Source organism: Tamandua tetradactyla, chromosome 8 (assembly GCF_023851605.1).
Source record: "Tamandua tetradactyla isolate mTamTet1 chromosome 8, mTamTet1.pri, whole genome shotgun sequence".
Taxonomy (NCBI): domain Eukaryota; kingdom Metazoa; phylum Chordata; class Mammalia; order Pilosa; family Myrmecophagidae; genus Tamandua; species Tamandua tetradactyla.
The window spans coordinates 30,158,878-30,185,157 of NC_135334.1; the positions used below are offsets into that span (position 1 = coordinate 30,158,878).

At 38.2% G+C, this 26,280-nt stretch overlaps 1 protein-coding gene across 1 annotated transcript in view; it reads right to left on the reverse strand.

The window, feature by feature from the left end:
* The window catches only part of POU2AF2 (POU class 2 homeobox associating factor 2), a 58,514-nt gene that overhangs the window by 10,980 nt on the left and 21,254 nt on the right, over window positions 1–26,280 (reverse strand). Inside the window, exons 4-5 of the mRNA XM_077113009.1 lie at window positions 3,055–3,097; window positions 288–586 (exon numbers count right to left, since the gene is read on the reverse strand). Coding sequence (XP_076969124.1) covers window positions 288–586; window positions 3,055–3,097 — 342 coding nt within the window. The remainder of the gene's footprint in view (window positions 1–287; window positions 587–3,054; window positions 3,098–26,280) is intronic.

Sequence of the window (26,280 nt, forward strand, 5' to 3'; positions counted from 1 at the left end):
CCTGACTTAGTTGCATTTACCACTCATTCTGGCAGGTCCTCCCTACCCCAAGCCCTGGATAAAACCTCTTGCTGTTGTGGTTGACACGGATCTTTGAGGAAGGTTCCCTCCAGAGTGCGTCCTGTCCTGGCACCTCATGGGCAGCTGCAGGGCAGCTCAGAGTTCTCCACTGTGAGCCAGACCTGATGGTTTTAGTCTGGTTACCTACCAAGCGCATGGGCCAGGCCAGATCCAAGTGAGTCCCGACCTTACATTGCTCCCGAGAAATGAAACATCTGCATACTCACAAATACGAAGTGCGCAGGGTCGCTGGGGAAGGGTGGCGGCAGGAGCGGCGGCAGGGGTGAGGCACTGAACACAGAGCCCGAGTTGGGAGTCAGGGCCGGGGGGTGGTAGTCTCCGTAGGACTCTGGGAAGTAGGACTCCAGGAGGGCCGTGTAGCTCTGCCCTGCCGAGGCTTCGCAGGAAAAGTGCTTAGCGACGCTGGAGGTGTAGACGTCATTTGAAAACTGTTTGGTGTTGTGAAAGTCTGAATCAGATAAGAAAGATCTTCTGACACCATAGTAACCTGACATAACCGGTGAACCTGCTGCCAAATGAAAAACAAATGAGCAAAAGATTCCTCCTGCCGAGGACAAAGCATCTCTGGTGCAGCTGAGCTTGTCCACATCTGAAATTGTGTTACTAATGCATGCTTGAGACCAAGGCTAAAATATAAACATTAATGTCTTGAAAACTGTGAAGTTGCCTTGCATTACCTCTTTTAACTATTTCATGACTAATATTTTCATCTTCCTCTGGGGATGAATTCATTTTAGATGGCACAATTATTGTTCAATTATCTATTCCTTCCATTCATCCATTCACTCAATATACATTTGTTTATCCACCTTCTATGTGCTGGGTACTGTGCTAGGAAGGGGCCAGGCTTAAAGAGAGAAACAAAAGAATCCCTTAGCATTTACATCTTATCAAACGAAGTATCCTATTCTGAGCTATGTCTCCATATACACAGGAGCATTAACAAATGGCTGTTCTGAGTTGCAGGACATCCCCAGAAGAGATTTTGTTTGTTATGTGAGATTCAATCTCTCTAGATAAGGTAATATGTATAAATCCATCTCAAATCCGAGACCAGTTGAGCTCTGTATTGTAATTCTTTGCATACTGATCTTTAACACTGAGTCTTGCACTAAGCAGACATTCAATGAATGGTTTGCTTTGGGGGCGATATGGCTTCTGTAGATAAGAGGACCACAAAATATTATTTTCTGGCTTTAGAGAGTATTGTGTTATTTGCCGCCCTCTTGTGGTCACACCGTATCCCCTCGCTCAGCCCACTAGGGCAGTGCAAGCTCAGTAAGAGTGTACCCAGTACATACACGGGTCTTAGTGGAAACAGGGAAAACCTGCAACTAAGAAGGGTCTCTTTAAAGGCCATGCCAGTGCAAACGCTACAGAAGAGAAGAGTTGTGTTTGCTAAACTCTTTCTGACCCTGTAGCATCATTATAGCAATTATCATAATATGATTTAGAACATGTTCAGGGCTTAGACTCAAGGTCTGCGTAACTGGTGGTTTACAGATTACTCCAGCTGGTGGTGGGTAAGTGGTGGCCACAAAAGGGCTGAGCTGGGAGTGCTTGTCTTCCTTGACTTTCCTCCCAACCAGAGAGGATACTACTGAGTTTTGTCCCTGCCCACCCCCCACTCTTCCTCAGGGAGCCAAGACTCATGGAGACCCCTGTCCTGTTGTCATACAGGATCCTATATAGAGAGAACTATGGTCCTCACCACGTGATGTAGCACTTCAGTTCTAATTACTGCTCTTCCACCTGAATTATAGTCATCTTTGCAATTGACTTGCAAGCTCCACAGCAGAGGGAGGGGTACACTTTGTATCATACATTTTCTGTAAACCCAGTTGTATAATATAGTGTTAAAAAATAACATGTAAATTTATTCATTCAGAAGAAGTCAAGATTCCCTGTAGGGATGCACGATTCTCTATATTCCACTTTCATCTTAAATTCTATAGCCCAACCTTCTAATCTGTTCATGAATTTGAAGGCTGCAGTTGGGGTTTTCATCATAAGCATACTTCCCTAGGCAACATCTGTGCAAGTGAAATTCAAATCAATAAATAAGGTTCTGTTTCATGCAGTGTATTCAGGTCCACGGGAATGGTTAAGTCTGAGAACAGAAGGAAGATATGTAAACAATGCTCCCGGGCTCTCAGATTTATAATTCCAATTTTCAAATGAAAACAACCACAAAGAGAAAAACCTCGGCTTTCTGTATATTTTTCTCCTTCAAAAAAGGGAGAATTCTAGGAAGCAAAGTTGCAGAAGTTTCCCTACATAGTGGGGAGCCGATGTAACCAGATTCTACTGACAATAAATATCACTGGGAAACACCTTTAGATACACAGGCCCATACACTGCTCTTACTCCTTTGCTTTGTCCAGCCCTGCCTGCTTAAAACCATGGGGCAGGTCTGTGCTACTTCAGAGTTTGGGATCTGGAAGATTGTGTCTATGTGTGTGTGTGACTGTGTATGACAGTTTTCAACATTATTCTTAAAAATACCCTTTTTTCCATCCTCACTGGAATATTTAATGAGACTATGTATTGAAATGAAAATAAAGCGCTAATCTAAGTGTGACACATAGTGAGGTCCCAGTAAATGGTAGCTTCCCCTCCACCCTCAGGTCTCTTTCCCTCTCTAAAGTAGATGCACAACCCATCATATCGTGGCGTCAGGACTTTAGGCATTTTAAAATTATATCAGGGGCTTCATTGCTTTTGCCTTTGCCCAATAAGCTTCTGCCAGGTAAGGGATCAAAAAGGCTGCCTTTAAGACATGATTTCTAAACTCAGGAATGACTGATGAGATCTGTCTTCACTGATTTCGGATTTCAAAAATAACTACTTTAAGGAAGCAAATTTTGACAGTGTTGTAAGGCGGTTATATAAGAATAAAAGTCTAAAAAGTATAAATGCCCATTTAAGCTTAAAACAGAATGAATTAATTGCTTACTGAGTTGAAGTACTCACCTGGCACTGGGACAAATGGAGACTGAGAGGAACTGACACTGCCCTGGAAGGCAAAGAGAGTGGACATTTTTTTCCTTTGTTAGGTGCAAGTTTTAATTTAAAAAAATTATTATGAATTTAATAATTTAATGATTATGAATGTATTTTATAAGCTTCATTTTCTGATATTCCAGAATTATTATTTGGAGATTGGTTGCAAGGTCAACTGAGAGTGAGAGTTCAAGAACCAGAGAACAGAGTTTTACAAGGGGCAGACTGAAACCAAACTTTTAGATTCTGGTAAATATGCCAAAAAACACTGGCCAGAAGAAATTAAATGATTTATCCTTTGTGTTTTTTATTGTTTGCTTTAATGTTTCTTCACCAAGTTTGTACTAAGTGATATATACGTATATATAGAGAGAGCATTATGCTGGGAAAATAGCTTTAGCATTGGTTGTTTTTTTAATGTGTCCACATATAAATATGTGGATATATTTCACAAGGGTAGGGACCTTGACTAAGCTGTCCAAGTGCCCACAATAGAGCATGTGGAATAAGGATACAATCTTCAAAGAACCTAGTCTGGTGAGCTTGAGGGGTTGGGGGACCTGGTGGGTTGAACTGTACCCCCTCAAAAGATATGTTGTCCTAATTCCTGGTACTTGTGAATGTGGCTTTATTTGGAAACAGGATCTTTTCAGATATGATTAGTGATGATGAGATCATACTGGACTAGTGTGGACCCCAGCATGACTGTGTCCTTGTAAGAAGAGGAGGAGATACACAGAGCTACAGATACAGAGGTGAGAAGGCCAAGTGAATACAGAGGGAGAGGTTGGAGTGATGCAGCTACAAGCCACGGAACACCAAGGAAGCTAGAAAGAGACAAGGAAGGATTTTCCCCTAGAGCCTCCAAAAGAAGGCTTAACTTTGGATTTTGAGCCAAACTGTTAAAAGGATAAATTTCTATTGTTTTAGGCTGCCCAGTTGGTGGTTGTTTGTTACAACTGCCTAGGAAACTAATACAGGCTGTAACTGACAATGAAGCAGACAATTTGCTATAGTATGATAAATGGCTTGGTGGGGGAAGGATGGGGTGTTGTGGGGGCACCTAAGCCGCTGTTAGGTGCAGAGGGCCTGGGGAACATATCCTGGAGAAGGTGATGTGTCCGTTGAAGAAAGCGTACGGCGTGATGGAGAACTGGAAGGGTGCAAAGCCTTAAAATACACAAATACAAATTCTGGATACCAGATGCTCAGGAGCTAAGTAAATGTGAAATGTCGTGTTATTCAAGTTAAGAGTCCTCGCTATATTCTGCGCCCTGTCTGTTAGGGCCCTAGAGACCTGCAGAGTTGAAGGAGGTTTTATAGACCATCTCATTCAACTGGACCCCTCCCCACCGTCCAGTGCCTAAATCTTCCCCATAGTATTAGCACTTAGAGCATTTAGCTTCCAGTGGTGGAGAACTCAGCACCCACTGAGGAAGCCTATTTCTTATTTAGGGACCTGTGACTGTTAAAAAAAGCCCTTCATATATATATATATATATATATATATATATATATATATATATATATATATATATACAATTTTCCAGCCTGATATATATATATCAGGCTGAAAATAATTGCCTAGTTTGGAGGAAATGGAGACTCAGGAACCAGTGTGTCTGTATTCGATTCCTAGCTCTGCCTCTTATTAGCTGTGGGATTTTGGGCATGTGAATTTAAGTGAGATCATATATTTGGAGCACTTAGGATAGTGCCTGTTCTAGACTAAGTAGTACATACGTATTAGCTATTATTATTAAGATGCAATTTATGTCCTTTTAAATCTGTAATATATTCCTCTGAATATGTTCTAATTTATGTATATTCCTATTTAATAAGCTAATACTTTGAAGGGGCAGAAGGAAACTCTTGGGCCCTTAGAGAGGGCAGATCAGAGTCCCCTAATACCTTGTATGGGAAGGAAAGGAGGCAGTATTGAAAGCATAGGAGCTCTTGTGCTTGGGCACATTTTTCTGTGTTGCAAGGGCCCTTTATTATTCAGTGTTGCCGTCCAGTTCCCAACTTCGTCAGTCTGGGTCTCTCCTTGAAGGCCTGTGCCAATCCTATACTTTCAGGTTTCTGCCTCAGCCCCCTTCCATTTCTAAGTAGGGTGTGGCAGGTGGTAGCTGGAGGCTGACTGGGAAGATGTGTCATTGCTCTTCTTCCATCTTTTCTTTTTCTCTGCTTCCCTTAAACTCTTTTGCTCAAGGCTGGGTCTAGGATGAAGGCTTATGCGGGCGATGATACACATACCCAGCCTGATGAACATCAGTGTTCACTGACTGTCACAGCTCTGCCTCCTGCCTCTGCCCTTGGCGTGGATAAAGCCCAGTCTATGCCACTGTGACTGACTCAGCCCCTTCTCCTTTTGACATCTCTGCTATGTCATTTTTCCAGTAGTTTTCTTCCACCATCTATAATCTCTAGCATCTTCTTACATTTCTCTTCTTCTGCCAAAGATTCATTAATACTACAGAACTGCTAGCACTGCCCTCTTGCTGGCCCAGTTTTAATAGCTGAAAATACCACAAAACTTATGCAATTACAAGTCCAGTTGTTTTTACTTATTATTTGATGAAAAGAAGACTCTTATGTTTGCGTCTCATATAATTTTTCCCTCTACCTGCTTTGGAAGTTATACACTCGGTTTCTTTCTTTTAGTGGTACCAATAAGATTTTATCATGCATATCTAACAAAGTCTACAAACAATATCTTGAAACTTCTACTGGATAGATAAGAGCTTCAGAATGTTAACTCTTATGACACCCTACTGATTTACATGCTTATGCTATTTTTAGCCTGGTTCTTTTTAGTAAACCTTCACAAATTAGACATCATCATCATCATTTTATTAAGTTATTTACTTAATAACCTGCTTCTGTAGGTTTATTTACATGTTCATAATTTTCTTTGCTTAGCTTTCTTCCATTTTGAACTTTCCTTCTGGATTCACTTTCCTTCTTCTTAAGCAATCCTTTAGAAAATTCCTTTGGTGTAGGTGATGTTGGTGGTAAACTCTTTTGGTTTTATTTATCTGCAAAATCATTTATCTTGCTCTTGTGCTTGAAAGATAATACTTCTGGGTACACAACTGTAGCTTTATAAAATTATTTCCCCTCAGAATTTAAAGATATTATTCCACCGTCTTTTGGCTTCCATGATTTCTGTTGAGGAGTCCTCAATTAATCCCACAGTTATTCTTTGTGACTGCTTTTAATATATTCTCTGTTTAATATAGTTTCTTTGTCTTTAGGGTTCTTCAATTTCAGCACATTTCATCTAGAAGTAGATTTCTTTTTATTTATTCTGCATGGTGCATAATATGCTTCATGTATCTGGGGAGTTTTGTCTTTCATAAATTCTGGAAAATGTTCAAACATCATCTCTTCAGATATTGCCTTGTCTCTATTCTCCTGGTTCTCCTTTCCTGGGACTTTACTTAGATGACTATTATCCCATCTCTTATCCTTTTTTATTTTCTCTATATCCATGATTCTCTGTTCTATATTGGGTAATTTCTGCAGATTGATATTCAGCTCCTTAATTCTTCAGTTGTACTTAATTTGCTGTTTAACTCATACATTGAGTTATATCAATCATATCAACAATTATATATATATTTTTTCATTCCTGTAAATTCCTTTTGATTCTTTTTAAAATTTCCTTGGTAATTTTTTATAGTTTTATTGAGTGCTCATTATTTGTTATGTTATTTGTATTATGTATTTGATAAATCTAATATCTGAGCTAAACTTTAAAAATAAAGTTTAAATTTATGTTTTATTGTTTATGCTGACTCTCATTCATGATGGTTTGTTTCTTTATGTATTTGGTGGTATTTCATTGAAGCCCATATCGGATTTACCTTAATCTGTGAAAATATGGGGTTCCTAAATTAAGGCTGCTTTCCTCCAGAGGATTTATGTTTATATTCCTGGGAGCTAACTCCCTTCCTGGTACCCCAGATTAATCGTGGAGTTCCAGGCTCAGCTCTCCAACCTTGCCAACAGCTCAAGAATCATTCTTCCACACGTAAAGCTGATCTGAGTGTCAGCCAGCCTTTATGGTATGCTTACCTCTTCATTATTCATTGCCTGGTTTCAGCTCAATCTCCACATGTCATCTCCCACCCTAAAGCTCTGGGGATTTCCCTTTCTTTCTGCCAGCTCAACTACCCATTAAAATTTGTTTTTTGCAGCATCAGTTTTGTTGTAGGACAACCGTGCCCCATTCCCTAACCATCTAGTTTGCCTGAAATAGAATTTTTTTTGCATGGGCAGGCACTGGGAATTAAATCTGGTCTCCAGCATGGCAGGCAAGAACTCAGCCTGCTGAGCCACCATGGCCCACCCATGAAATAAAATTTTATTCCTAAATATTGGCCTTAGAAGCAGAAATCTTCCTTTTTAAAAAAAACAGCACAAAGTTTTTGATTTTTCCATAATTTCTACCATTTTCCATTACAGATTAAAATGATAATGGATGCAATTCATAAGCACTTGTAATAATTTCATAAACATCTTGTTAGACACGTGACTAAATGTGTTAAATATATTATCTCATTTAATTCCATGACAACCCCAGAAGACAAAGTGACTCCTATTTTACTGCTGAGGAATCCAAAGTACAGAGATAATAGCCCAAGCTCCTCTCTGGATGGAGTTGGTTGTGGTGTTGCTGGGTGGGAACAAACATGGATCCTTCTGATTTCAGACCCTGCTACATAACCACCACCCCATACTCCTTTCAAGCATTTTAATAACTCAAAAATTAAAATAGGAAAGCATCATAGTTTAAAATTTTTAAAAAATATAACAGTCACTTGGGGGACATCAAGAGAGATTGTATAATTGTTTATGAGTTCACCAAGAAAGTCAGGTGGGACTGGGATACCACATATATTTGGGATATGGTATATATATTTCTGTCCAAATCCTTCAACAGATATTCTAATTTTTTTGGCCTGCTTTATTTTTGAGGTATAATCTGCATACAATAAAACTCTCCAATTTTAAGTGTACAATTTGATGAATTTTTGATGAATGCATACACTTGTATACATACCACCACAATCAAGACACAAAACATTTCCATCACAGTCGATTATTCTGGAGCTATAATAACTGCAATTTCATGTGATTCAACCTGTATACTTCCTCTAATTAATGCTGCCCCCTCTATGGTGTCTTGGGAAATATTTAGATGAATAAATATAAAGAGCAATGATAATGCATCACTTCAGTTCATCTCGGAGACCACAGAAGCATTCTAAAGGGCCTGTGTTGGGACCGGGAAGCCTTTCACCAGACAGATTTTATGGCTGGTGCTTACTCTCCCCATCTCTTTCTCAGATTTTACAGGGTGGGGAAAAAAACAGGCTAAAACATGAAACATCAGCATGCCCACTAGTTGTCATTCTCCATATGAAGGGAAAACTCACATTCCTTTCTTTGTTGTTCAGGCTGTTAAATTCACACATCTGCCTCTCACCATATGGGTCCTCCAGAAATAAGATTGAAATTAATATTAAAGAGCCCATAACTCTGGTCAAGCAAGATGGTATATAATTTTTATTTTGCATACTGCAAACAACAGGATCCTGTAATGCCAGGTAGCCAAATTTAGAGGTTTGTATTTGAATTAAATTTGCCAGTCTGCAACTTCCTGTAGCTAGCACAGCAGCTTTACAGCTGCCCAAAAACCCCTCCATGGAAATGAGTTAATTTGAACTAATAAGTCACCAAGGTAGTAAAGTGATAAGATTAGAAGTTTTCCTTGAACACATTTATAGTCATTTTTATGACCTTGTAATAATATTTGTAGGCACCAACCTAAATTGAAGGAATATTTTGAAATGCACTAGGGAAGGGCTCTCTGACTAGCATGAAAATACTTGAATAATAATAGCCACTTGTCAATACCTGGTATCTCTTTTCAAGGAATTCACTATACTTTATATATTTAATTTCTCACTCTTGTCCTATCTATGATTGGGGAGGGGCAGATAGAGCCACTGATATTATATTGAACAACTTAACATTAATTTAATTAGATTAATCTAATTAATTTAATTTAATCTAAATTAATTCTATTAATTTAGACCCAAAGTAGGTCATATGATTTTACCCTAACTTTTAAAATAATGTAACATTAATGCCAAATGTGACAATTAGATTTTAAGAAGATACCCACTCTAGGTTGGAACACCTTCCCCTGGAAGAAAACGGGAATAGAGAATTATTTGCCACAGTTAATGTGACATGTACTAGAACCAGCAGCATTATGATTGGTGCGAAAGGATTACAGTGATTAAACTATGCCAAACATGTTCTAAATCATCTTATTATTTTTGCAAAGTTTGAAACAGGTTTTGACTTATGAGCCACTTATCTAAACTGCAAAGTAATTTAATCATAATTAAGAAAAATACTCTGTAGAGAACAGAAATCATAGTTATGAGCATCTACTATGTGCCAGGTGGTTTAGATAGTGTTCTCTTATTTATCATGTAGGTATTATCATCTCAGTTTTACAAAAGAGGAAACTAAACATTAGAGATGTTAAATGCCCAAGGTCACCCATCTGGTAAATTACAGAACTAGTGCTTAAATCCAAGACTCTCTGATCAAAGGTGATGGTGGAGTTATACACAAAAGGTTGGATTTAACAAATGAGTATGACTGCAGAATCATTATATTGATATTTCTTTTAGTCTCCAGTATCTTAGAGCAGCTAGAAGTAAAAACCTAAAATTGTGAAATTGTAGCTCATACCAAACACTGAAATCTGATCTACGACTAATTGTTGTGCTGTGCTTTGAAATTTATTGCTTTTTTGTATATATGTTATTTTTCACAAAAAAGAAAACAAGTCGATTGTGATTATAAATACACAGCTATGATATTGTGAACCATTGACTGTACAATTTGGTTGATTACATGATATGTGAATATATAATATATATTAAAAAAATGAAAAAAAAAAAACCCAAGACTCTCTGACTCCCAAGTTTATGCTCCTTCTACCTCTCGAGGACCTAACAAGTAAGTTCTCTGCACTAGCTCCTCAATCAAACCACAGATCTTTTTTTTTTGGCACCTCTGATGTGCAAGGCACAGGTAGGTGCTACAGGTGCTAGAAAAAATGCAATTATAGGGCTTAAGTTTGAATCTACTTAAGGAGACAAGACTTTTGGGTTAAATTAAATCTTACCACAAGTTCTTGCAGCTCCTCCCATCAAGACATGGAGGCGTCTCTCCATCCCTTGAATCTGGGCTGGTGTTATGACTTGGACCAATAGACTGTGGTGGAAGTGATGCTGTGCAAGTTTTGGAATCTAGGCCTCGGGAGGATTTGCTGATTTCACCTTTGCCTGCTTGACATGTGGCCCTACCACTTTCTCTTAAGGAAGTCAGTCTAGCCTTTTGGCGAATGAGTGACCAGGCAGAAGTGAATGGAGGTGCTTCTGCTGCTAGCACCAAATACTGGACACTAGAGGGAGGCCATTTTGGACTGTCCAGCCTGGTTGAGCCTCTGGCTAAGTGCAACTTCACAAGTGAGCCCTGAGGACAGTCGGCAGAGGAATTTCCAGTCAATACATTGTGAGAAATAACACATCGTTGTTATAAACTGTAAAGATTTGGAGTGGACTCTTACACAGTATGATACAGACATATCCAGAAAAAAAATTAGTCATGGCACAGAGTACTATGTGCTTGAGAGTCCCAAGCTCTATGTACTCTGGAAGTCACAAAAAGGGGCAATTGATGTGCAGAAGATTTGAAATGGGTGCTGAAGGATGAGACAATGCAGAGAGGAGAGAAGTTCCCACATGCGAGGAATTTTGTGAGCCAAACACAGTGGTGGGAAAATGCAGCCTTTCTTCAAGGAATAATATGTACGTTGGTTTATCAGGATGTTTCATTTCTGTGATTGAATAGGAACGTATCACATGCCTACCCTGTACTAGTATTGTGGCAATTTCTGGAAATATAAAGAGCAATAAATCATGGATCCTGTTCTCAGCACATAGTTTTCCTTTTCAGGAAGAAAGCTGCATAAATATATAAAATATATTTCACATTTGAAATTTATTGCTTATTTGTATATATGTTATTTCTCACAAAAAAGAAAAACTTTCACAAAAAAGAAAAATAACATGATAATAAAAATAAGAGTTGAGAGGACTCACATTTCCTGAATACCTACTGCATGCCAGACTCTGTATCGGGCACTTCACATATGTTATTTGTGTGGGGGTGTGTGTGTTTCATCACTTTTTGAAACAACTAACATCTGTTTGCTTTATGTGTTCTGTGCTGTGCTAAATGATTTACATGCATTATTTCATTGAATTCTCATAATTAGCCAATGAGACAGATTGTTGTAAAATTTCTTTTTTTTTTTGCATGGGCAAGCACCAGGAATGTTGAAAAATTTTAAACCTGGATTATAGGTTGGGGTACTAATAGGTTGTCTGAAGGACTTGCACAAGGTCACCAAGCCAGTAAGTGACATAGCCCAGATTCCCCTGTAGATAGATCTATTCCAACCACTACATAGTACAGACACAGGGGCGGGGTGGGCAACTGGGGTTGGGGAGAAGGGAGGTAAGTTACTATCTGGGGGGAACATGATGGAACACATCATATCGTGGGTGATATCTGAGTCCAGTTTGGGAGCATGAAAGGAAATCAGAAAGCAGATAGGATAAGGGTTGTCAAAGTCAGGAAGATAAGCAAAGGCTCAGACATGTGGAACAGCATGTCACAGGCACGGAAATGCGGGCAGGGAGCATGAAGATGGGAAAGCTGAAGAGAAGCGGGAGAAGTGGGCTGGGGCCAGATTATAAAGTGCTTTATGAGCCACGCTGAGGAGTGGACATTGCCCTCTTACAGGCAGTGGTTCTTTGGAAATGCCTGAGCAGCGTAGCCAGGTGCTGAAAGTGACGTTGCAGGAAATTTAACTTGGTGGTGAAAAGGAGGGTCGGAAGTGGGTGGTGGGTGAGCGTGTCGGCTTCTGTAGTTGAACAGAGATTCAGAGATGAGGGTCTGAGTGTGCCAGGTTGTGGGTGTTCAGGAGTCTAGGAGGAGGCCAGCAGGTGATGTTTATATTCTCCTCTGTTTGGCATCATTTTTCAGCCTGCCAAAGATTGCTACTCGCCTGGTCGGTGCAGAGGCTGCTAGCCACTGTCCCGAGGGTTGCACTGTAGCAGAGCCTATTATCAGGGCTCTCTCTTTCCTCCTTTATCACCAATGCTGACTCCTGTGTATAAGGAGGGGGCTGGCATTTCTTGTTCGTACTACTTCATCCACAAAAAAATAAAAACTACATTTAAAAAATGATTTAAAAACACATTATATAGGTTCAATTTTAGAGCCAATAAAACCTTTTTTTTTCTTTTGCATGGGCAGGCACCGGGAATTGAAACCAAGTCACGGGCATAGCAGGTGAGAACTCCGCCTGCTGAGCCACTGTGGCCCACCCCAGGCCAGTAAGAATTTTTACTTGAAGCATTTATCCTCAAAACACTTAACCTTGTTTCTACAAAGCCTAGGTTATAGAGGACTTATCTTACTCATCGTGGTTTTGTGCACCATGTCCCCATTATCACCAGCCTCTGGCAACAGTAGATATGTTACTGATGTATGACTGAAAAATAAGAGGAGTTATGGTGGTTTGCTTAGGACTTCCAAATGTGTATTGGTTAAATGATGATTAAAAGCCATGTTTAAATCCCTGGAGGGGAGGGAGGAGGCAACTTACCATGAACACATTAATGTATGCATTTCTATAACATTGCGTGTAAATATCTAACGCAGAGTCTGATGTTATTTAACTTATGGGTGAAAGAACTTAATTTCTCTTTGATAAATTGTCATGGCAAATTTCTGGAAGAATACACAAGAAACTCAATGGCAGTACCTCTGGGAGGTAAAACGAGGGAGCCAGGAGGAGGGGAAGGCGGTAGACTTTTACTTTTCAGCTTATACTCTTTTGTACTGTTTGACATTTTTTACCACAAGCATGTATTACTTTTGTAATTAAGACAACTATTTAGACATTCAGGAGTGAAATTCTCCCTGGCAATGTGTGACATGATGAGTCTGGCCCTGGCACTGTGAGATCCACACCTTTCTGAAAAGGAAAGTAACAAAATAAGGAATCAGGGTGGTGTGATGGTGACTCAGTGGCAGCATTCTCGCCTGCCATGCAGGAGACCCAGGTTTGATTTCTGGTAGCCTGCCCATGCAAAAACAAACAAAAACACAAAACAAAATAAGAAATCAGTGGCTAAGAGAGTTCAGATAGAGTACAGAGACTATTATGGAGGCTTCTGTTATGCAAGCTTTAGCTAGATATTGCTAATTACCATGGTTTGCCAAACACCAACTAAAACCATTCCTGTTAACCCTAAAGAACCTAAGGCTCTATCTGAGATTCTACAACAGTGTCACGCACTAAGATTATTTTCCAGAAACTTAGAACGTCCAGGTGGGTTCCTAGGCAGATAAGTCCTGAAATCTAGAGGGGTTAGCCTCTCTAAGAACATCAACTACTTTCATCCCCTTATCCCATATTATTGACAGCCCTTTCCAACATGAAAAAGTTAGAATGGGCATAGCCCAAATACCTCTAAAGATAGAGAGAAGGATCTAAGGAGAAGGAGAAGTTATAACAGAGAAAATAGGATTTAACAAATGAGTATGACTGCTGAATCTTTGTATTGGTATTTCTTTTAGTCGCCAGTGTCTTGGAGCAGCTAGAAGGAAAAATCTGACATTGTGGAACTGAGGTCCATATCAAACTCTGAAATCTGTTCTATAACTACTTGTTACTCGTTATTTGTTACAATGTATTTTGAAATTCACTACTGTTTTGTATATATATTATATTTCACAGTAAAATTTCTTTTTTAAAAAACAACCAATAAAAATTAATAAGTGGGTTTTATGTTGTATTTTTATTAGTTAACCTCCAATTAAAAAAAAAGTATGATTCTAAGTGTTTCAAATTTCTGGCATATGAACTATTTTATGTCCTCTGGAAGGCCAACATGGTTGCAGAATTTTAACCTTCTGGCAGGTTCCTGAAATTTTACTGCTAAACTCTCCTGCTTGGCACAAAATTATGTCCAAGCTGTCTCTGTGAGAAAATTATTCCTATTGCCTAAGGTACAAAGTGAAACATTTTTTAGCCCTGGGTCTTGGAGTGCCTTTGGAATGCTATTTGTATTTATGTAGCTAAGCTAGAACAACAGGAGTGACTGAGATGCACTGTTGTTAAATGGTCCTCTATTCTCTGGCCAGAACAGAGTCTGCACAGAACTTTGTTCTGTCCTGCCAGATGAGCTTGCTGTGGCGTTTTGTTGCAAAACCTGATTATTTTTGCAAGCTGTGTGAAAGAGTTCACCACTAGAAAATATTTTAAGTTTCATGACATTAAAAGAAAACATTACAGAACCAACAGACCAGCTGAAAAAATAAGTTGCTTGCAAAAGGTTCACCTTTTTCACAAGCATTTTAAAGAAAATGTCTGTGAATTTGAAGGAGCAGGTGGTTGGGTGGGGAACATGGAAGGCACTGAAACTGTGGTTCACGTCTCAAAACCAAGCAGGACAGTGTAGGCTAATTAAAGCCAGGCAAAGGGCCATTTTGAAAGCATTAGGAAAGAAAATGTTCATTCAAATACACTGGCATTTTAAGTTTACAAGACATTGCCTGCTTAGAAAATGTTTTTCTTCTTTTTTTTAAATTCTTTCTGGGCACATGGAGGGGGTCAGTTGGCAATGCAGAATGAGAGTAAGCAAAAGTTGGGGGAGGGGGGATATTCCTGGGGTAGACATTGGTTCCTTTTATCAATAATATCCCAAATTACACATAAACGGATTCTTCTGCAGGCAGTTCAGAAAAAGTAGCAAGGGTAATTTAAAAAATCGCAGTACTTCTAAGATATTTATTAATCAAACACAAACAGAACAACAGACACTTCTAAAATATATAAGAAAACTAAAGATAATATTTTAAAAGTCCAAGAAAAATACAATGCTAGCAAAGCAGGAAGACACACAGTGGACCATCTGATGGCAATTTGCTGCACCCAAGTAAGCATAAAAATCTTGCTAAAACCAGAACACTTTGTGGGATGGATTGAGTTTATGAGAACTGAAGAGATGAAAAATAATTTTATGGCAAATTTTAAGATATCATAGAAGAACAAGGGTATTTTCTATAGTAGCAGTAGTAGCAGTGGTATCAGCTTTCATTCATATGTTTTCAGTTCTTTGGATGTTTGCATCCAAAGCTTACTCTTCTTTCACAAATGAGTCAAGATAATGTACATGTGCTGTTCTTAGTTTTGAGAATATCATGATGATTGTATTGTAATGGCTGCAGGTTCTTCCTTGAATTTATGGATGTTTAACTCCTTGTTTTTATGGTATGGATAGTCAGTTATGGACTTGGTTACATGCAGCGTCTTTTTTTCTTTTGTCTTTTTAATTGTTTGTTTGTTTTAACACCAACATTTAAAACACCAAAGAGAGTAGCACAATAAATAAATTGTCCAAATTTTAGTAGGTTTAGGGAAGGAGTGTCTATTTTGATTAAAATTGGAATCTACATTAGTAAAGGGTTACATCTATTTTAAACATGGAATTGTAAAATTTGGCTTAGTACCTAGGAAACGAGAACATTTGTGGACTCCCTCTTTCCATCCTTCCCCATCTCTTTATAAAAAGGCAAGAGCATGGGGAAATTACCTTCCCTTTTCCTTAGTGGCTTTTATATTTATTAAGGATATGCTTCCTTACTTTAGTATGTAAAACCTTGAGAGAATTCTGAACACCACGGGTGTTGAAAGAGCATCTAATTGGTGAGACACCAGAGAAAGCCAGGTAAACTGAGCTGGTAAACTTTATGTTTCACTAAGCTCAAGAATTTCTTCCAGTCAAAAGAGAGCTGCTGTGATCCCTGCCTTCTCAAGTAGGGGAAAATGGCATTCAACATACAGTCATATGATACAAGGCTCTCAGACCTGTCCGACAATATTTGGTACAGAAATCACACTTCACCAAAAGGCACAGCAGGACAATAAACTTCAGGTAAGAGGGAAAGGTAAGAGAGAAATGCGCTGGATGAGGTAGGCCTTAGGGATCTTGAGGAGAGAGCCAAGAGGCTTCTGCTGGGTCAGCATGTATGTTTTTGTCTTGTACAGAGAGGGCCAGGGTCATGGAGAGTCCAAAGAAGACCAGGGCATTTGGGTGCATTACGGCACAGACTGCCAAAGAAGGACTGTATATTGGAAGCAGGTTCTGGGAGAGAACTAGAGATAAGTTCTAGAAGGAAATGAAGAACTTTGTATGTCTAGTTTCTTCTATGATGTCTGGTATCACAGGAAAAGAAGGTCATGGGTTCTGGTTTGGGCTGGGTGTGGCATCACCTGAGCAGATACACTATAGGGGTGGACAGAGAGACAGATATGTGGAAAGGGAGCAAAAGTTGTAAATGAGACACAATATCATGTATTAAATCTGAAGAGTGAGAGGAGGACCAAACAGAAGGGCTTGAAGCAAAGTGTTTACTCCAAAGTTAGTTCCTCCTTGGACCAGAGATACAAATGTAAGAAGGCAATATTATTGCAGAATGGGTAAAAGAAAAGATTTTGGAGTCTAACAAGCCTGGTTACAGATTTAAGCCCTATTGCTTTCTACCTAATTCTCAATTTCCTCATGTGAAAAATAGAAAAGAGCACAAGCCTCTGAAGACTGTTGTACTTCTTATTGATAAATGAACTATATTTTAAAGTGAATAACTGAAGTTACTTGTAAAGTTCCTGTTTCAGAGCCCAGATGTAAATGGTAACTATTATTATTAAGAATTCTTATTTACCTCGGAGAGAAGTGAGATTATAGAAGGGGACCCAGACCTAGAAATCACTCCGACTGTTTCAACCATATTAAAGTTAGTGTCTAGAAATAGGCAGTACACATAATCATTCTTGGGTTTTATGTGGTTTTCCTGTTTCTTCTTTTCCTTGCAAATTCAATTTGAAGAACTTTAGTTGAACTAGAAGACAAGGTATTAAAGAGGGGGATTCAGCTTGGCCTTGGAGGTTGGGGTAGATGTGACAGTGGGGGGAGCATGGTCTGAGGTCTGGAAAAAGCTAGTGAGTCAAGAAGGAAAACAGTTGCACTAAGGAGGGAGAAGGGGTCAAACTGGGCATACTTATGAGCACTGATCCCCTCCCATCTGCCTTTCTGTTTTTAATTAGAGAAGTTGTGGGTTTACAGAAAAACCTGCATAAAATACAGAGTTCCCATATACCACCCTATTATTGACATTTTGCCTTGATGTGACACATTTGTTACAACTAATGAAAATATATTTATAATTGTCCCGTTAACTAGAATCCATGGTTTAACTTAGGGGTCACTGTTGGTGTGCAGTTCCATGAACTTTTCAAAAAAAAATTTTATTCTAGTAACATTTGAACAACATAAAATTTACACTTTTAATTACGTCCAAATATATAATTCAGTGCTGTTAATTATGATCACAATGTAGTGCTATCATCGCCACTATCCATAATAAAACTTTTTCTTCATCCTAAGAAGTAACTCTTGTACATTTTAAGCCTTAATTCCCTATTCCCTTTCCCTTAGTAACCCATATTCTAGATTCTAACAATATATTGAGTTTGTTTATTCTAATTATTTCATATCAATGAGATCATACAATACTTGTTGTTATGTGTCTGGTTTATTTCACTCAATATGACGTCTTCAAAGTTCATCCATGATATTGCATATATTGGAACTTCATTCCTTTTTATGTTGAATGATATTTCATTGTATGTATATAATAAATTTTGTTTATTCATTCATTGGTTGATGGACTCTTGGGTTGCTTCCATCTTTTGACAATTGTGAATAATGCCGCTGTGAACACTGGTGTGCAAACATCTGTTCGAGACCTTGTTTTCAATTCTTTTGGGTATATGCCTAGAAGTAGGATTGCTGGGTCATTTGGTAATTCTATACTTAACTTTCTGAGGAACTGCCAAACTGTTTTCCACAGTAGCTGCACAATGTTACATTCCCACCAACAATGAATGAACATTCCTATTTCCCATATCCTCTCCAACACTGTAATTTTCTCTTTTTTAAAATAGTAGTCATTCCAGTGAAGGTGAATTGTGGTTTTTATTTGCATTGCCCTAATGGCTAATGATGTAGGGCATTTTTTCATGTGTTTTTGTCCATTTGTATATCTTCTTTGGAAAAATTTCTTTTCAAATGTTTTGCCCATTTTTAAACTGCATGATCAGTCTTTTTGTTGTCGAGTTGAAGGATTTCTTTAAATATTCTAGATATTTAAACCTTATCAGATGTATTTAAATACTTATCAAATATGTGGTTTCCAAATATTTTCTTCCATTGTGTAGGTTTTCATTTTACTTTCATGATAGAGTACTTTGAGGCACAAAAGTTTTTTATTTTGATGAGGTCTTGTTCATCTTTTTTTTCTTTTGTTGCTTGTGCTTTGGATGTAAAGTCTAAGAAACCATTGTCTAACACAAGATCCTGAAGATGCTTCTTTATGTTTTCTTCTAGGAGTTTGATAGTTCTGGTTCTTATAGTTAGGTCTTATGGTTAGGTCTTTGATCCATTTTTAGTTCACTTTTGTTTATGTGTGAGGTAGAAGTCCACCTTCATTCTTTTGCAAATTGAGATCCAGTTTTCCCAGCACTATTTGTTGAAGAGAAAGACTAATCTTTCTCAACTGAATGATCTTTACTCCCTTGTCAAAAATTAGTTGGTCATAAATGTGAGGGTTAATTTCTGAGCTCTCAGTTCTATTCCATTGGTCCACATGTCTGTCCTTGTGCAAGAACCATGCTGTTTGATTAGTGTGGCTTGTAATAAGTTTTAATATTGGGAAATGTGAAGTCTGTGCTGCTTTGAATTTGTGGACCCCAGAAAAGCCATATCCTTTAATCTTTATTCAATATTGCTGTGTGGGAGTTTTTTGATTTTCCATGGAGATGTAACCCACCCCATTGTGGGTGGTAACTTTTAATCAGATGATTTCCATGGAGGTGTGTCTCCACCATTCAAGATGGGGTTGCTTATTGGAGCCCTTTAAGAAAGAATCATTTTGGAAAGAGACATGAGAGGAAAGATCAATGAGAGCCACAGAACTTGTGCAGCCAGAAATCTTTAGAGATGAAGAATGAAAACTTCCTTGGAGGAGCTTCATGAAACAAGAAGCCTGGAGAGAAAGCTAACTGATGCCACCATGTTAACCATGTGCCTTTCCAGGTGAGAGAGAAACTCGGAACATCATTGGCCTTCTTGAACCAAGGTATCTTTTCCTGGATGCCTTAGACTGGACATTTTTATAGCCTTGCTTTAATTGGGACATTTTCATGGCCTTAGAGCTGTGGACTTGCAACGTAATAAATTTTCCCTTTTAAAAGCCATTCTGTTTCTGTATATCACATTCAAGCAGCTAGCAAACTAGAACAGAGTCCTTCAACTTTGTTCTTTCACAAGCTGGCTTTGGCTATTTGGAAACCCTTTCATATAACCTTCTGCAATTTTCCATTGGCTTTTCCGTTTCTGCAAAAAAGTTCCTGGAATTTTGACTGGGATTGCATTGGATATGTAAATTACTTTGGGTAGAACTGACATCTTAACAATATTTATCTTCCAACCAATGAACATGGAATGTCATTAGGTCTTCTTTGATTTCTTTTAGCAGTGTTTCATAGCTTTCTGTGTATAAGTCCTTTACATCCCTGGTTAGATTTATTCCTAGATATTTTACGCTTTTAGTTGCTATTGTAAATGGAATTTTTCTTCATTTCTTCTTCTGATTGTTCATTATTAGTTCATAGAAAAACTAGATTTTGGCTGCTCAATTTGTATCTTGCCACTTTGTTGAATTCATTTATTAGGTCTAGGAGTTTTAGTTGTGGATATATCAGGATTTTCTGTATATAAGATCTGTTGTGGATTTCTCAGGATTTTCTATATGCCATCTGCAATAAGGAAAGTTTTACTTCTTTCTTTATAATCTGGACTGTGTTTCTTTTACTTGCTTAATTGCTCTGGCTAGATCTTCCAGTACAGTGTTGAATAACTGTGTCAAAGTGGGCATCTTTGTCTTGTTCCAGATCTTACAAAGCAGTTTTCAGTCCTAAACATATGATGTTAGTTGTGGGCTTTTCATATATGCCCTTTAGCATGTTGAGAAAGCTTCCTTCTATTACTAATTTTCCAAGTGTTTTTTTTTATCAAGAAGTATTGCTGGATTTTGCCTTTTCTGTATCAACTGAGATGATCATACATTTTTTTTCTTCATTCTGTTAATCTGGTTTATGTTAACTGATTTTATGTTGACCGACCCTTCATACCTGGGATAAATTTCAGTTGATTATGGTGTATAATTCTTTTAGTGTGTTGTTGGATTTGGTCTGGTTTTTATATTATAGTTAGTTCATATGAGTGAGGCATGATAATATTTGTATTTTTGTTTCTGACATTTCATTCAACATACAGTCATCAAGTATCACTCACCTGGTTGCATGCCTCACAACTTCATTCCTTCGCTCAGTAGTCTGTTGTGCATATAAACCACAGTTCCCCCTTCCACTCCTCAGCTGTTCCCTTAGGCTACCTCCACCATAACACCAGTGTGCAAATGTTCATTTGTGTCCCCACACTCAGTTCCTCCAGGTATATGCTGAGCTATGGGGCTGCAGGATCTTATGGCAAACACACCCCTAGTCTCCTGTGGAACCACCACACTGTTCTCCAAGGGGTTGCACCTCTCAGTTTCCCTACTGACAGTCAATAGCTACATCTCTTTCTCCACATTTTCTGAAGCACTTGTTTCTCTTTGTTCATTTTTAAACATTTTATTTGCCCATCACACAATCCAACCTAAGTTAATAGACATGCCTTTGCCACCATAATCTATATGAAGACATTTCCTTCTTTTCCACAAACTATACCCCTCCCCCATGCCCCTCACCTGCGGACATTTAGTTTTGGTATAATGCCTTTGTTACATTCAGTGGAAACATATTACAATGTTACTGTTGACCATGGATCCTAGCTTGCATTGATTGCACTTTTTCCTGTATACCATTCATTTTCAACACCTTACAATGTTGACATTCGTTTGTTCTCCCTCATGCAAAAATGTTTTCTTTATTTGCACATTGAATTACCATCATTGTCCACTCTAGGAATTCTTAAATTACACTATCTCAGTCTTTATTCTCTACCTTTTTTTCTGGTTTCACACGTGCTCTCAGCCCTTCTCCTTCGGTCATACTCATATTTAGCGTCATTCGGTGTATTTATATTATTGTGATACAATCATGTAGCCATTTCTGAATTTTTACAATACTCCTGTTGCACAAATTGTATTCCTTTGGCATCAAATGCCCAATCTTTACCCTATTTCTATCTCCTGATAACCTGTATTCTTAACTTCAATTTGTCAAGTTCACTCATTAATGTTAGTTCATATTAGTGAGACCATACAATATTTATCCTTTTGTTTCTGGCTAATTTCACTCAGCATGGTGTCCCCAAGGTTCATGGCTTTATTCTTACAGCTGCCTAATACTCTATCATATGTCTATACCACAGCTTGTTTAGCCACTCATCTGCTGATGAACATTTGGGCTATTTCCATCTCTTGGCAATCATAAATAATGCTGCTATAAACATCAGTGTGAAAATGTCCGTTTGTTTCCTTGCCTTCAGTTCTTCTGAATATATACCTAGTAATGGGATTGCTGGATCATATGGCAATTCTATACTTAGCTTCCTAAGGAACCACCAAACCGCCTTCCAGAGCAATTGTCCATCTTACATTCCCACCAACGGTGGATAAGAATGTCTCTTTCTCCACATCCTTTCCGACAGTTGTTGCTTTCTGTTTTTTTGATAATGACCACTCTAGTGGGTATCAGATGATACCCTATTGTGGTTTTGATTTGCATCTCCCTAATAGCCAGTGAAGTTGAGCATCTTTTCATGTGCCTTTTAGCCATGTGTATTTCCGCTTATGAGAAGTGTCTGTTCATGTCTTTTGCCCATTTTTTAAATTGGGTTGTTTTGTTTTTTGTTGTTGTTGAGTTGAAGAATCTCTTTATATATTCTGGATACTAAACCTTTATCCGATATGTGCTTTCCAAATATTGTCTCCCATTGTGTAGGCTGCCTTTTTACTTTCCTGACAAAATTCTTTAATGCCCAATAGTGTTTAATTTTGAGGAGATCCCATTTATCTATTTCTTTTTTCAATGTTCATGCTTTGAGTGTAAGGGCTAGGAAACTGTTTCCTATTTCAAGATTTATAAGATATTTCCCTAGATTTTCTTCTAAGAGTTTTATGTTCTCAGCTCTAATATCTAGGTCTTTGATCCATTTTGAGTTAATTTTTATATAGGGTGTGAGATTTGGATCCTCTTTCATTCTTTTGCATATGGATATCTAGTTCTTCAAACACCAATTATTGAAGGGGCTGCTCTGTCCGAGGTGGGTTGATGAGACTACCTTCTCAAAGATCAATCCATATACGAAAGGGTCTATTTTTGAACACTCAATTCCATTCCACTGGTCAGTATATTTATTTTTATGTCAGTGCTGTGTTGTTTTGACCACTGTAGCGTCATAATATGCTTTAAAGTCAGGTCTAATTGCTATGGCTAGAACTTCCAGCACAATGTCCAGCACATGGTGACAGTGGACATCCTTGTCTTATTCCTTGTCTTAGAGGGAAAGCTTTCAGTCCTTCCTAATTGAGGATGATGTTACCTGTGGATTTTCATACATTCCCTTTATCATGTTGAGGAAGCTCCCTTCTATTCCTATCCTTTGAAGTGTTTTCATCAAGAAAGGATGATGGATTTTGTCAAATGCCTTTTCTGCATCAGTTGAGATGATCATGTGGTTCTTTCATTTTGATTTGTTGATATAGTGTATATGCTGGTTTGAATCTGTGTACCCCAGAAAAGCCATGTCCTTTAATCCTCATTCAGTATTGCTTGGTGGGAGCTTTTTTTATTGCTTCCATGGAGATATGACTCACCCAATTGTGAGTAGTAACTTTTGATTAGCTGGTTTCCATGGAGGTGTGTCTCCACCCACTCAAGCTGGGGTTGCTTACTGGAGCCCTTTAAGGGGGAACCATTTTGGAAAGAGCCACAAGAGCCCAAGCAGCCAGAGACCTTTGGAGATGAAGAAGGAAAGTGCCCCCAGGGGAGCTTCATGAAACAGGAAACCTGGAGAGAAAACTAGCAGATGTCTCCATGTTTGCCATGTGCCTTTCCAATTGAGAGAGAAATCCTAAATGTCATCGGTTTCTTGAACCAAGGTCTCTTTCCTTGATGCCTTGGATTGATATTTTAATAGCCTTGCTTTAATTTGGACATTTTCATGGCCTTGGGACTGTAGACTAGGAGCTTAATAAATTCCTCCTTTTAAAAACTGTTCTGTTTCTAGTATATCACATTCTGGCAGCTTTCAAACTAGAAAAGTGTATTACATTCATTGATTTTCTTATGATGAACCAGCCTTGCATATTTGGAATAAATCCCACTTGGTCATGGTGTATAATTCTTTTAATGTGATGCTGGATTCAATTTGCAAGAATTCTGTTGAGGATTTTTGCATCTATATTCATTAAGGAGATTGGTCTGCAATTTTCTTTCCTTGTAGTATCTTTGTCTGGCTTTGGTATTAGGGTGATGTTGGCTTCATAGAATGAGTTAGGTAGCCTTCTCTCTGCTTTAAATTTTTTTGATGAGTTTGAGCAGGATTGGTACAGTTCTTTCTTGAATATGTGGTAGAATTTACATGTGAAGCCATCTGGTCCTGGATTTTTCTTTTTTGAGAACTTCATGATGACTGATTCTTTTTTTTTTTTTAACTTGTGATTGGCTTGTTGAGATCATCTAGTTCTTCTTGAGACAGTGTAGACAGTTCGCGTGTTTCTAAGAACTTGTCCATTTCATCTAGGTTACCTAATTTGTTGGTGTGCAATTAGTTGCTCATAGTATCCTCTTATTTCACTTTTTATATCAGGGGGTTGGTTTTAATGTCCCCTTTTCACTTCTGATTTTAGTTATTTCTGTCTTCTCTTTTATTTTTGCTCTGTCAGTCTAACTAAAGGCCTGTCAATTTTATTAGTTCTTTTCAAACAACCAACTTCTGGTTTTCTTGATTCTATGTTTTACAGCATACTTGGGTCATAGCTTTTTAAAATCTATTCTGCCAAACTCTGTGAGAGTGTTTGTCTGTCTGACTCCAAAATGCGAGCCTTTAACCATTCAACCACACTGCTGCTCCTCCTCAAATGGAAGCTCCAGAAGGAGCAAACAAAGACATCAAGACAATAATCAGTTGGAGAAGAGATTTAGAAAGCAAGCAGATATGGTGCATTGTAATAAGTATTTTAGCAAAAAATATGCTGGAATCTCTGGGAGCAGAGAGAAGCATTTGGGAGGACTTTGCAGGCAAGGCTGGAACTGAATCTTGCAGTATGGTGTATACAAACTTATCTTTCATTTTGTCTTTTTTTCACTTTTCCACACTGTGGACAAGTTGATCTCTTCACCACATACCACGTGTGGAGTGCCTTTCCTCCCTTGGGACCTTTGCTTACTTTGTGTCCTCTGCTTGGACTCCATCCCTCTTCATTGCACACCTAAATTATCTTCTTCCTTCCAAGGGTTAGTGCAAGGCTCACCCTCCTCCAAGTAGTCTTCTTCTATCCATTCAGTCCATGCTTTGCTCTGAGAGTGTTCAATGATGGTCAGTATGAATTATATGGCACTTGGAACAAAAACTCCCTTTTCATTTTTAAGCACTTATTTCACAAAATGGTCAACTGAACTGTATACCTTTTAAGGATAAAAGATTTCTTATATTGCTTTGAGTTCCTGGCATGCAGGAAACATTTAATAACAAGAGATTACTGAGCCCTTGTCAAATATTAAATCCAATACCTTATAGGGCAGATAGGATTTTCAACCTAAAACCACGGTTAAATGACTTTCCCATCATCACACAGCTGGCAAGAGGCAGAGATGGAATTGGAATTCAGATCATCTGGCTCCAGAGCCCAAATTCTTTTCCCTGCTATGCTGCCTCCCTTACTGTGTCTTTAGAAGTTGAATGTCAGTCATAGAGTGATTCTTAGAGGAAGAAATATCAGTTCCAAGTAGCATCAAATGGAATGCATGAGCTGGTTTTCAGAGATTTAGAGCGATTTTAAATCCTAAACAGTAAGAAGGGAACATTTGATATGTGAATAGCAAAAATTAAGAAGGAAAAGGAATGGAATAAACTGCTTAAATATCAAGTTTTAATATTGAATAATGAAATGAAAGGGACTTACAGATATGGTCCAACTCTCTAATTTTACAGACAAGAACCCTGAGTCCTAGCAGGGAGAAAGTGAATTGTCCAAGAGCACTTAGGCAGAAGAGGAGTTTAAACAGACTGAGGAAGGGGCAGTTTATCTTTTAGTGTAGAAAAAAAATGTCTCTGATGTAGTTTCCAAAATTTCAGTTATCATTTGAGATGATACAATTATGGTTTTCAATTGTGTCTTTTCCTTCTTAGAACTTCATAAGAAACTGAAATGCAAATCACAGACATGGACCTCACCGTATTTACACCTGGTGGTAATTGAAGTGTGTGTGTGACTGGGGCAGTGAAGAAGCAGTTGGATTTGTAACTAAACAAATCTCCAACTAACAGTCTTGATGGAAAGAAAGAAAGTCATTAGGGACAGAGCTAGGTAATGCACATCTGTTCCACAGTTAGAATTTACCCATCCCTCAATAAAGATCAAACACTTTCAATAACTCTGTGCCACAAACTCCCACTTACCTTCTGTTCATCTAAAATTTCCCATCAGATACCACTATTATAATGCTTATTTCTGTGCTTACGTTTCCCTTCCAAGAATAATTAGGAAAGATTAACAAAGAAGCCTAGCTGACAATATGGCCTTATCTTGTATGTTCTTAAAGTACATATTTTAGCAGCTAACTTAATTAGGGGGATTTAGAAAAATGTAGAAGAAAATAACTGTGATTCTGATTTAAAAAGCAAATATTTGAGGCTGGTGCAAAAAGAATCACGCCAGTGTCGAAATAGTTAA